The 13,572-nt window shown below is 50.1% G+C and overlaps 1 protein-coding gene across 1 annotated transcript in view; it reads right to left on the bottom strand.

The window, feature by feature from the left end:
* UMODL1 (uromodulin like 1) overlaps positions 3,937 to 13,572 on the bottom strand; it is an 81,763-nt gene continuing 72,127 nt past the window's right edge. Inside the window, exons 18-22 of the mRNA XM_018050635.1 lie at positions 12,983 to 13,128; positions 12,258 to 12,494; positions 11,498 to 11,657; positions 9,250 to 9,334; positions 3,937 to 4,126 (exon numbers count right to left, since the gene is read on the bottom strand). Of these exons, the coding sequence (XP_017906124.1) occupies positions 3,945 to 4,126; positions 9,250 to 9,334; positions 11,498 to 11,657; positions 12,258 to 12,494; positions 12,983 to 13,128 (810 nt within the window). The 3' untranslated portion in view covers positions 3,937 to 3,944. The remainder of the gene's footprint in view (positions 4,127 to 9,249; positions 9,335 to 11,497; positions 11,658 to 12,257; positions 12,495 to 12,982; positions 13,129 to 13,572) is intronic.

Here is a 13,572-nt window from a genome sequence, read left to right as displayed (position 1 = left end):
AGCAGCACCCCAGACTCTCTTGGAGAAGTAATGTGAGCACACGTGCACACACATGCATAATTCTGGCTCCCTCCCTCTCTCCTTGACTTCCCTGACTTTACTGCACATAGGATTCATAGGGGCTTTTCTTTAGCTGGATGTTGAGTTTCTGGGGACATGGACTCTACTTCACTCTGCCTTCCGAATGCCAGTATACGGCTTCCCAGTAGCGCTAGTGGTAAGAGTAGGAGGCTTAAGAGACACAGGTTCCATATCTGGGTCAGGAAGATCCCCTGGAGGAGGGCATGGCAACCCACTCCAGTATTCTTGCCTGGAGAATCCCATGGACAGAGGAGTTTAGCGGGTTACTGTCCATGGGGTCTCAGAGTCAGACACGACTAAAGCGACTTAGCATGCACGCACACAATGTCAGCGTAAGAACGGGAACTCAACGATCTTTGCTGGTTGGATGGATGGATGAATGGGAGGAAGGAAGGTTGGAGGGAGGGGGTGAGGGATGGGTGATGAGTGGTTGGGTGGATGGGCAGAGAGGAGAATGGTGGTTGGGTGGATGGGCAGAGGAGAATGGTGGATGGGTGGATGAGTGGATGGGTGGATGGGTGGACCAGGTCAGTGCACCTCACGACACACACGTTCTTGCCCCTCTCAGTACTTGTCATGACCCCATCATCAGTTTTGAGTGTCTCTCCCCAACAAGACCATGTGCCCTTTGAGGGCAGAACCAAGCCTGCCTCTCACGATCTCCAGCTCTGAGCTCAGGCCCTGGTGCATAGTATACGCTCAGGAAATATTTGTCGAAGAAGGGACTAGGGCAGTGGAAGCAAAAAGAGGGGGTGACCAAAGTTTCATTATTACACTAGTGAATGTACACAGCGGTTGCTGAGATTACATGAACACTGCGGATGAAGTTTTAAAGATGGAGTTCTAAAGTCCACATCAACCACTTCACCTAAGATCCAAACAGCCACACAGTCACAGGTCTCAAGCCTGGGCTTAACTGAACACTAACTGTCTCTTCCTCCAGAAAGGTTCGTGAGAGATCCTGAGCTGATGTCAGAACAAGTGGACACAGCTCAGGAAGAGCCAGAGATGGGCCCCTGGTATCCTTGAAACACAGCACTTGCGGATGCTGAGTGAGCTTGTGAGGTAGATGAAAACAGACAGAGCAGCCAGCACGGGCCTCTTTCAGTGTTGTAGCAATTTATTCCATTCGCTCAGAATCATTATCCATGTATCACATATTGTAATTCTATCATGACTCTGAGATTTTCAATAAATCAAAATATATTTCCCTACTGTCCCGTGTTAGTTACACTCAATAAAATTAATTCTATGAATTAAAAACATTCAATAAAATTAACTCTATGAATTAAAAACTAAGACCATGTTCTAAGTTCATCAAGGAAAAACACTATACTCTCAGGTGTTAGGTATCAAATACAATTCCATGTACTTCAAGTAAAGTAAGAAGCGTTATCACTTAGCACGGTGCGATGAAGAAAATTCTAAACTAAAACTTAGTTTCTAGACCTATTTCCTCATGAGCTCATTTTGTAAACTTACGTAAATAACTCACCCATTCATTTTATGGTTAACCATTATGCAATGGGTAAATAGTGCCTCACCCCCAGGTAAATTATTTATTTTAGTATCTGTGAAAATGCTTGGAAAAGTATAAAATAGGGAGATATATATACATATATATAATATTTTCCTACTTGCTATAAAAATTTTCATATTAATAGAGTGCTTTTTGAGTCACTGTTGTGTAAATAGAAATAATATCTTGGTAATTATGCAGGACTAAAGTCAAAGGGTATATGTGTCTACTAAAAATCACATTAGCAGTATTTTTTTATGACTGACCTAGTTTTAAAAATAGGATTTCAAGTGTGATGTCAAATATTTTTGAGAAAGTGGAATATTGTGTATTTAACAGAGGGGCACAAAGATGGATGGGTGGGTAAGTAGGTGGTAGATGTCAACAACGAGCAAAGCCAAGACAGGGCTTGGACCACTTGCGGTGGTAACAGGGCTGGGAGCTCTGGGTGGTGGCGGTGACTGGGTGATGGCAGAGCTGTGTTGGAGCTTGGTTTGAAAATCCCTGTGTCTGGGGCTCCTGGCGTCCGGGTTCCTGCACGCTTCTCCACCAGCTCCTCTCACCCTCCTGGCGGTGCTGCTTGTCTGGGACCCACATGGAGGACGGGCCTCCTGGGGGCAGGCAGAGTCTGTGTGTTCTCCATCTCTGGGGCTCATCGAAGCCTGGATGTAGGACAAAACAGGCTCCCATCAAGGCTCAAGTGAAGACTGGAACCTGATCACAGCTACCTGTGTCGGGAAGATCATCTGGGTCAGTCTGTGCCAGGAAAGGCAAGGTTTATGCTGGAAACCCCGGGAGGGTGAGGAGGGGAGAGTTTCTGCCGATCCTGAGGACACGACATCTGTGCTTGCTGAATAGGGCCAGGCCGGGCCCAATAAAAGGGCAGAGACTCCCAGGAGGTATGGGAACATGGTCTCGGGTGAGGCCCACTCCCTCTGGTAGGCAAGCAGGCGTGACGGGTGCACACTCCTGAGCCAGACGGCCACGCCCTGGGGACTCTGTGCCTTTGCACAATTTGTGGGCCACCCACCCGGATACAGGGCTCATCGCCCAATGGGGCTGTGCCAAGTGTCAACCTCGGGGATGTTTGTTTGATGTTTTCCAAAGAGCAGATTTTTGCAAGAACTTGAGAACTAGTTATAAGTTTCTTCCTTATATACTTTGGAAGACAGAAGTCCCAGGAGCTTAAGAAAAGACCAGGGGCCAATTTTCCCTCTGTATTTTAATTTTGAGGAGAGGCCAGCCTCCCTGGTCAACTCACCAGATTTCTTTGGAAATCCCCCAGGACAAGTACTGGCCTCCTTGTTGTCATTCTTATTTTATATCTGAAGTAAGAAACTGAAATTTCCTTGTGATTCTGTGCGGGGTGGTGATGGGCCCGGGCCCAGTCCTTCCCGTGGGGATGTTAGGGCTCTAGGGCCTGGAGTGACAAGGGCTCTCAGGTTGGTGGGGGCTGAGAACAGGTGAGATCAGGCGAGGATGTCACGTTCCCAGTGTCTCCAGGACCAGCTCCTGGAGCAGGGGACAATTTCTCTGGTCGCAACGAAGTCAACCAGAAGGAGATGCTGCCTCATGGAGAAGTAACCCAGGCTCTTCTGTGTGACCGACCCAGGTGATTGACCTGAGCTCTCTGAGCCCACTGTCTTCATTTAAAGAATGAATCCCAGGTCTACCACACTGTAGAACTGAATTGTGCTGAAGGTCTGTTATCTCGAGAGAATGACAGGCTAAGCATGGGGACGGAAGAAGGGGACGTGGGCTAGCCCCCACAGTACCCCCAACGAGGACAGTATGGAGCAGGGTCAGTAAGTGGAAGGGTCTGCATGACCACACCTCGTGGGTCCCAAACCGGACGAGAAGGTACCCGGCCAAGGCAGCTGTTGTCTTTAATGTTAGAGGAAAGTTGAGCTGAAGTTGAGCTTCCCAGGTGGCACTGGTGGTAAACAACCTGCTTGCCAACACAGAAGATATAAGACACGTGGGTTTGATCCCTGGGTCGGGAAGATCCCCTGGAGGAGGGCATGGCAACCCACTCCAGTATTCTTGCCTGGAGAATCCCATGGACAGAGGAGCCTGGGGGGCTACAGTCCATGGGGTCACAAAAGAGTCAGACATGACTTAGTGACCGAGAACACACATGTGTACCAGGAACAGTGGATGAAGACCAAATATATATTTCTATTTTAAAAATCACGCAGTATTGCAGGCATGAGACACCAACACCCACAAATCTACCCACAGCCAAAACCCCCGGATATGCTGTGTGGTCGCCATCAGTGGTGAAGGCAGGACTCGCACGTCAGAGGGTCTCGCTTGGCACCCACCTGCAGGGCAGCCGGGCTCCTTACTCGTGGAACGCCTGGTAGCTGAAGTTGTCGGACCGGGCTTTGAAGTCGTATTTTCCAGTCATTCTCTGGTAGTGCCGGACAAGGAGGGCAGCGGCTCCTGCCACCAAGGCACAGGCGGCCCCCACGATGAGGACCAGGTAGCTGGCTCCCAGGCCCGGCCCTGCCGCCAGAGGTGACCCTGTATTGCACAAAAGAAGCCAGTTCTGACTCCATGTTGGAACTGTTTCTTTAACTTGCTTTTCATCGCTTTTGACTGTTATTACAATCAAACACAATGGTCAGCCTCAGAGGACTCTGTCCCTCTGCATGTCTGTCAGCTAGAGTGCCTTTGCTGAGCTCACAGATCATCGGACCCTACCCACATGCAGAGGACATCATGAGAAATGCCAGGCTGGATGAAGCACAAGCTGGAGTCAGGATTGCCAGGAGAAATAACAATAACCTCAGATACGCAGATGACACCACCCTCATGGCAGAAAGTGAGGAAGAACAAAGAGCCTCTCTATAAAATTGAAAGAGGAGAGTGAAAAAGCTTGCTTACAATTTGACATTCAGAAAATAAAGATCATGGCATCTGGTCCCATCACGTCATAGCAAATAGATGGGGAATCAATGGAAACAGTGAGACTTCATTTTGGCGGGGGGGCTGGCTCACTGCAGATGGTCACTGCAGCCATGAAATTAAAAGACGCTTGTTCCTTGGAAGAAAAGCTATGACAAACCTAAACAGTGTATTAAAAAGCAGAGGCATTGCTTTGCCCACAAAGGTCCGTCTAGTCAAGGCTATGGTTTTTCCAGTAGTTGTGTATGGATATGAGAGTTGGACTGTGAAGAAAGCTAAGCGCCGAAGAATTGATGCTTTTGAACTGTGATGTTGGAGAAGACTCTTGAGAGTCCCTTGGACTGCAAGGAGATCCAACCAGTCAATCCTAAAGGAAATTGGTTCTGAATATTCATTGGAAGGACTGATGTTGAAGCTGAAGCTCCAATGCTTTAGCCACCTGATCTGAAGAACTGACTCACTGGAAAAGACCCTGATGCTGGGAAAGATTGAAGTCAGGAGAAGAAAGGGACGACAGAGGATGAGATGGTTGGAATGCATCACTGACTCGATGGACATGAGTTTGAGCAACCTCCAGGAGTTGGTAATGGACAGGGAAGCCTGGCGTGCTAACAAAGAGTAGGACACGACTGAGCAACTGAACTGACCCACCTGTGAGTAGAAGTGATTAGCATACCCCTTCCAAAGGTTGGCCATTTCCGTGGAGATGTTTTGCAAGACTGCAGACCCTTTCACTTTACTTCCCCACTGCCTCTCCCTCTCTGTTCTGCCTTTTGACTTTAGTTCCCCCTTGCTTCTTTCTTTCTGACTCTATAAAGGAACCTGGCACCCAGACCCCAACAAGATAGTTATTTTGAGGCACAAGCCTGCCATCTTCTTGGTCAGTGGGATGCCTGAATAAAGTTGCTTATCTTAACCCCTTGTCTCTCAGATTTATTGGCCTATCATGCAGCGAATGGAGCGAGCCCTGACTGGGTAACACCTACAGGGGTGAGATGGTGCGGGTGGGAGGTCCACCCACAGCAGCGGGGCCAGGTCCCGGCTGGGCCCCAGCATCACCCCTAGAGAGAGGATTCAGGTCAGAGCCCATGATGGAGCAGGCTCTCCCGCGGCACCTACTCAGTGTGCCCGTGAACCCGCCGGCTCCCAGAGGTGCCAGGGCAGGTGCCTCAAGCCCAGGAGAGCACAGCAGAGGGGACAGCTCCTCCTGCTCATCTTCCGGATGGTCACTGGCCAAGAAGAGGAGGCCACGTGGGAGCCGCAGGCAGTGCAGGTGGGGGCAGAGAGCTCAGTGGACTCGGCACAGGGACACATTGCCTGTACCCACATGCAACTCAGCACCGGGGAGCCAGCCTTCCCCAGACTCAGGGGCAAGAAAGCACATGGGAGTCTGGACCCAAAACTGCTGAAAACAGGGATGCAAATACTCATATATGCAGGTTCACAGCAACGGAAAGGGGAAACAGACCCGAATCCATCAAAGGCTCTGAATGAGCAAACAAATGTGGCCATCACCCAGAGGAATGGCGTTCAGCCATGAAAGGGAGGAGGTTCTGCCACACGCTACGTGGGACCCAGAGGAGCCTTGAAAACATCCACTCCGCTGAGTGACAGGCACGGTTGCCGAAGACCACAAGTAGTCATGTGATCCTGTTTTTAGGGAAACTGGAGTCAGAAAGCCGAGCTCAGGGTTTCAGGGGTGGGGGTGGGGCTGAGGTTCACTCTCTGTGGGCTTGGAACTGCTTTGGGGGATGAATATGTTTTGGAACTAGAGAAAGGTAATGGTCGTACCACACTGTGAATGTGCTAAATTCTACCCAATAGTTTATTTTAAAAGTTAACTTTATATTAGGTAAATTGTATCTCAATCTTATCACAGGAGCTTATCAGAAAGGTCTGGGTATGAAAGCCTTCCTGGGGAACAAGGGACATTTGAGACCCCGTTTCCCATTTCTGGGGCTGTGGCCTGAAGTGCCTGCTGCTCTGGGCCCCCCAGTTACAGCTCAGGCATGTGCAGCAAAGTGGTCACCTATGGCTTAGAAGAGGCTCCCTTCAGACAGCCTGTATGATGGGTCAGCTGGAAACCGGGCAACCCCATCCTCCAGAGGGAGGGCCACACTGGGATGAGGATACTGGGAGTGATTGCTGGAGCACCTGCAACTTTCTAAGGAACCTGAGGCCCCAGGACTCTGGGTCACCAGCTTCCTAACAACTCATTCACAGCCGGCTCTGAAATCCAGCCTCCAGTGGATGGTACCATGGAGACTCCCCCCTCCTCCTGTATCTCATGTCAGGGGCCAACTTGTGACCATAAGGGGGGACTGTCTCCCTTGAGGATCCTACAGCAGAAAAGCAGAAGTTCCCCCCATGGTTGGCCCCAGGGAGTCTAGCCGCAGCCCCAGACTGCCAGCTCCAGAGACAAGGGAACCTGCTTGGTTGCTGCCTCTCCAGCTGGGTTTCTATTCCCTACAGTCAAGTGCTCTTAACCAGCCACAGACTCAGAGCTGCTCTGAGTGGAGTCCACAGGCCAGCACTGTCCCCTGGTTATCAGGGTCCAGGAATGCTTCCTGGTTCAGGAGAGATGTTTACAAATAGAGAGGGAGCCTGTGCTGCAACGTGACCCACACCATCAGTGGGAATGTCTCCTCAAACATAACATCCACAGGTCAGCCCTGATGGATGAGACACTTAGAAGACATGGGTCTTCCCCCAGAAGTGTGAGCACCCATGCACAGGGCGGTGGTGACATCATGCTGTGATGTACATGACCACTCCTTCTGCAAACACACTGACCTGTCACTGCCCCTGTGATGGGGACAGTCTCAGTGAGGGGTAGTGATGGAGGTGTGCAAAAACCCAGGAGCTGGGAACCTAGAGCCCAGGCCCCTTCCAGAGGCTGAGCTCAGCCACCATCCGGGGACCCCCAGGCTTCTCACTTCTAAGCCTCCTCCACAATTGTTCCAGACTGTTCCCACTGGTTCATTTCAGGAGCCTATAGGACATTAACCTCAAACTTTCTCAGCTTCTTCTTACACACACACACACACACACACATATACACACACACAAAGCTGTAGTGACTGAGAAATTATGTTCTCTGGAAAAGCAAATGGCGATGGATGATTTCCAAAAATTAAGTGCAAAAAGTATGATGCTGATAGGTGATCTGTTGGCAGCACAGATTCAGGGATTGTCTGGGTGGATTCTTCCTTTAAAAGGCCAGCAAACAGTGTTACATGTTGAAGCACAATGCTCCAAAAAATATGTGTTGGGTTTGAACCCCCAGTGCCTCAGAATGCTACCTTATTCAGAAATATGGTCCTTGCAGATGTCATTAATTAAGAAGTTATACTGAAGTGGGAGAGGCCCCCAATTCAATGACCAGTGTCCCCGTAAGAAGACAGAGGTGCTCAGGAGAAGCCATGTGATGACAGAGGCAGAGGCTGGAGGGAGGCGGTCCACAGCCAGGTCATCCAGCTGGACCTGCAGAGGCTGGGAGCCAGGCCTGGAACGGAGGCCCTCAGAGACTTTGGAAGGAGCCAGCCCCACCCATTATGTGATCTTGGATTTGTGTCTCCAGATTTCAAGAGTATTTTCTGTTATTTTAACCACTCAGTTTATGGTTCTTAGTGAATATAATTCACATATATGTTCTCTTTCATATTAGAGCCCCAGATCAACCAGCTCTCGGCAATTTAAGACAATGAAGAGGGCAGGGAAAGCATTGTCCCAGGACCCAGGCCAGTGATCGCCCGAGGACTAATGCAAATGCCAGGGCCTTGAGTCCAGCTTGGGAGACCCTGAGTGGTCAGGCCTGGGGCCTGGCTGGGGACCTGTGACCTTTTAAATCTCTGAAATGTTCTGGATGAGAACCAGCAGCTGAATATCACTGGCCAAAAGCCTTCCCTCCCAAGCTCTGGTCAGGACTCCTGTCCTGGTTTACACCCTGCCTCCAGAACCCAGAAGTTCTTGAACAAGAAAATAGAGAGACAAAGAAGGCCATCCAGATTAGAAAGAAACAGAATAAAAAGAGAAAATCAACTAGGATTAGGTTTAGCTGAAAGAAAGAGAAAACCCCAAAATAGCGGTACAAAGAAAATGAAAGTTTCTTTCTTTCTGGCATAAAAATGGGAGGTCAGAGCTCAAGCCTGTCCCCGCAGCTTTGCTCCAGGGTGTCCTAGGGCACCAGTTCCTTCCAGCTCCTGTCTGGATGGTCCTCATGACCCCAGGTGGTGGCTGGCTGCAGCCGCCTCCCCTGTATTTCAGGCAGCAGGGTGCATACCAGGTGTTTAGAAGGAGGGCATTTGACACTCCCTTTTGCATCTTATTGGGGCTTCCCTGGTAGCTCAGGCGGTAAAGCGTCTGCCTGCAATGCAGGAGACCTGGGTTCGATCCCTGGGCCAGGAAGATCCCCTGGAGAAGAAAATGGTAACCCACTCCAGTATTCTTGCCTGGAGAATCCCATGGACCGAGTCCATGGGATCACAAAGAGTCAGACATGACTGAGCGACTTCAATTCACTTCACTTCACTTTGCGTCTTATTAACCAGAGTTCACTCATGCAGCCACTCTTGCTGCGAGGTTGGCTGGGAACTATAGTTTTTCCTGGCAGCCACCTGTCCCCTAAAAACTGAGGGTTCTATTACCATTGAAGGAGGGAAGGGCAGATATTTGGGGACAGCTAGCAGTTTCTGAATCCATACCCAGGTTTAGTTGTCTAGCCCGAGTCACCTGCTCACCTTCAGACCGAATCAGGGGTCCCCAGGACATCTGGTGCATCACGGATGCCTCGCTGCTTCTCAGTGACCGAAAGTCATCACAGTTCTGTTGTTTGCATAGGAAAAAAAGTGTTCACATTAGTCGAACAATGGTTATGAGAAAGGTACCCACTCTCAGGGATGTTACACTGATTCGCACACGCTCTTTCCTGCTAGAAACGTCAAGTCCCAATGGATGAGTTCAATCAGGGGGGCGGGATGTTGGGGAGGCCAGATCACCTGGACTGTGCCAGGCTGGATGCCCAGCAGAATGAGGGGAAGACTAGGCAGCAGGCAGGTTGGAGGAAGCGAGATGTCGCCCCCTGAGCTGTCTCCAGTTACTAGCTCTGGCCTCATCTCAGAGTCGCCTTTGTGTTCTTCACAGCCTGCTGCAGACACCTGCTCCTCTTAATGCCTTTGCCTTACAAAGAGTTTCAGTGACATAGAATCTACTTGCTATACCCCTGTGACGGAGTGCACTGTGCTCCGCCCCCAAAGATGTTACAGTCCCAACCCCAGTACCTGCGGATGTGACCCTAGGTGGAAGCAAAGTCTTTGCAGAGGACCCAGGTAAGACGAGGCCGTTAGGGTGGACTCCAACCCAGTGTGATTGTGTCCTTGTAAACAGGGGGCATTTGCACATGAACACAGGCATATACAGAGGGAAGATGTGTGAAGACACAGGGAGAAGGTGGCGCCAGCCAGGCGGAGAGCCAGACCTTAACAGAGTCTCCCCACAGCCTCAGGAGGAATAACCTGGCCGGCACCTCGATCTTGGGCTTCCAGCTTCAAGAGCTGTGCAAGGAGAGATTTCTGCTATTTAAGCCTATGGTACTTTGTTACAGCAGGGCTTCCCAGGTGGTGTTAATGGTAAAGAACCCTTCTGCCGATGCAAGAGATGCAAAAGATGTGGATTCGATCCCTGGGTTGGGAGGATTCCCCCGGAGGAGGGTATGGCAACTCACTCCAGTATTCTTGCCTGGGAAATCCCATGGACAGAGGAGCCTAGCAGGCTAGAGTCCATAGAGTCGCAAAGAGTTGGACACAACTGAAGCAATTTTGCACGCTCGTATGCATGCACACACTTTGCTACAGCAGCCCTGGGAAGATAATACAACACCTGTCCCAAAGGAAGTTGGAAAGAAATATGAGCAGCCCATATTATACAGAATTTGAGAACTGGCAGCTCCTTACCCACACTGTCATGGCCATTAACATCCTTAGTGCTGGAACCTCCCTGGTGGGCCAGTGACTAAGACCATTCCATGCTCCCAATGCAGGATGCCCAGGTTTGATCCCTGATCAGGAAACTAGATCCCACATGCCCCAACTAAGAGTTCACATGCCACAGCTAAAGATGCTGTGTGCCACAATTAAGACCCAGTGCAGCCAAATAAATACATAATAAGGGTCAGGGTCCCTCCACAGGCAAGCACTGTGCTCCTCTCCTCCTGTTGTTCCAGAAGATCTTCTGTTTGAGAAAAAGTAACAACAAAACCAGGAGTCGCTGGGCTTCTCCTGTGCATTCAGACGATGCCCTGCCACTGATCACCCTGGAAACCACCCAACTTCCATGAAGAGCATAGGAACAAGCGTGTCCCCCAAAGGAAAGACAAACAGGTAGTGGCTGACCCAGAGACCAGCAGAGCCCTCCACGCTATCCTTCGCCACAGCCGACATGTGACAGTCACTGCACCTACTCGTCTGTGGACAAAGAATAACCCTCCAACCCGGGAACACACAGCACATCTCAGTTTCAAAGGTCTGAAGAAATGAGAATGTAAAGTTATTCATAATCCCAGCATAAATGCTGAATGGGAAAGAAAAAAAAAAAGATTAAGCAGGGTAATGGCTAGGATTCAATAGCATTCCATCGACTTGCTAACAAGAATTCCAAATTAAAACATTTTTACACCTAAATATGTGTTCGATCACCTTGAAGAGAGGCACTACAGCACTATGAGAAGGAAGGTCTGATGTGACGGCCAGTGGAAGGGTATGGCCCCAGGAAGGGCTCCAGTGAATCACCCAGAGACATCAGTCTTCCACCCAAGGCTGTCCACCATCAAGACCTCATTTCATGCCTTTTAAAAGACTGTTCTGTGGGCCCAGAACCCTCTCCATGAAGTCGGTTCCCAAAGCTGCCCAAACCCCAGGCTTCTGATCCTGGAGCCTCCCTCCTCATAGCATAGAGCGTGAGTCCGGAGGTTTAGAAGAGCAAAACACCTACTATTTTGCATGTGGCTCCGGGAGATTCCATGCAGATGCGGAGTTTGCAGTGCAAATAGACTATGGAGTTGTTGATGAAGGAAAAGATTTTCAGCTTAAACCGGGCCTTGTTGGAATTGCCGTTCTCGATCACGTTCGTGTGTGTATTGGGGATGGGGCAGCTGGGAAGAGAGAAGGTGACTCATTAGTTCTACACTGGCCCTCCTGTCCTTGTTGCCAGATGAGTTTCCTTACATCGCACCTGAGCGCAGCTGGAGCATGCCCGCAAGTCTCCAAGTAGGCAAGGATGGCTAGGTCTCCAGTTCCCAACAGGAAGGTATCCTGAGGGCACTGCCTAAACCCAGGTCTGCATCCACGTGTATCTGGGAATTCTCTTGGAAGTCCTTTTGAGTGCAAGGAGATCAAACCAGTCAACCCTAAAGAAAATCAACCCTGAATATTCATTGGAAGGACTGATGCTGAAGCTGAAGTTGCAGTACTTTGGCCACCTGATGTGAAGAGTGGACTCAGTGGAAAAGACTTTGATGCTAGGAAAAGATTGAGGGCAGGAGGAGACGGGGACAACAGAGGATGAGATGGTTGGATGGCATCACTGACTCAGTGGACATGAGTTTGACCAAACTCTGGAAGACAGTGAAGGACAGAGGACCCTGGTGTGCTGCAGTTCATAGGGTTGCAAAGAGTCAGACATGGCTGAGCAACAACAGCAAACTCAGACTACACAGCAAGGGGCAGGTGCCCAGTGGCCCCTGAGCCCTCACCTGTTGTTAATGAAACCAAACATGATCGGGTCCCTGGCATTGCTGGATGGCGTGGCCCAGCATTCGGTCAGGACCACCTTCAGGTTGCTTTTCTGTTTATAGAGCCCTACTTCGATCTTGACATCATCACTGGCAGACACACTGTAATTTTGAGGAATCGGAGAGTCTCCAATAAATAACTGCATTTCAGTGATGAAACTTCCAGCGCCATGGAGGTCCTCAATGATGGTGTAAACCCTGCAAGACAGAATGTTTGCAGGGGTTGCTTCTTTGACCCACTTGTTCCCATTCCTCCCCAAAATGCAACTCCAAAGAAGGGTGGACATAAAAGAAGAGCATCCAGTGAGAACAAGCAGAGAAAGGCTATTTTTTTCCCTAAGCTGGCTGGAGCTGGGGGCAACCCTGGTCACTAGAGCTTGGTGGAGACCTGAAGGCAGGCAGAGGAGGGGTGAGTTTCACAGGGGACAGGGGAGCTCAGGTGTGCCCTGATGGCATCCTATGTGACTGGCTAGGGGAGCAGACCTGACTGTCTCTGGTTGGTTCAAACTGGAAAAGGGGACAAGTCTAGGGAAACTGGCAGTTATTCAGTTCCTGGCCAGTATCCACTTGTATGTTCAGTCTTTCAGAAGGGTCTGCAAGTGACTGAAACCCTAAAGAAGCCCCCAGGTGAAGGCACTGGGAGCAGTATGAGCCCCGGGGAATAGGGGAGAGACCTCTGCACTCACCCCCACTCAGGCGTGTAGCCGGATGAGGTCAGGAGGTCATTCTGGAAGGCGCAGTGGATGGGGCTCTCAATCTTCATGTGGTGGATGATGCCCTCTGGGGACATGTCGTTCCTCAGCGTGGTCCTCACCACCGTAGTGGTCATGTTCTGAGAACAAACAGGAAGTGAGTGAGCTCCCGGGCCCCGGTCAGCCCCCACCGTGGCTGCCGATCACGGCTCTGGGTGCAGGGGCTGTTTAAAGTTTATCCCCTCCAAGTGTGAAAACGCTGACAACTTTTCCCCAGTATAAACTGCAAAAGATAACATTGGGACACCTGATTTAGCCTATTTCCTGTGCTCCCTTTCTGCATTAAGAGAGCCAGAGACAAACTAGATCAGATACCCCAAACAGCAGATCAGGCTCCTGCCCAAATAATCCTCAAGGGCATTTCTGAACATGAGAGTGCAGAGCCCTCACCGAAGAAATCGAGTTAAAATAAATCAGTTAAAGTCCGCGACTCAGAAAACTGCATTGTAATTTTGCAGAGAATTTTGCACAGAACCAAAGATCCAGAGGGCAACCTAATGAAAATGAATGTGATCTGGAAGAGG

This window comes from Capra hircus, chromosome 1 (genome assembly GCF_001704415.2).
Source record: "Capra hircus breed San Clemente chromosome 1, ASM170441v1, whole genome shotgun sequence".
NCBI lineage: Eukaryota > Metazoa > Chordata > Mammalia > Artiodactyla > Bovidae > Capra > Capra hircus.
Note: the sequence above shows the minus strand (reverse complement) of the source record. Positions and strands in the feature narration are given on the sequence as shown.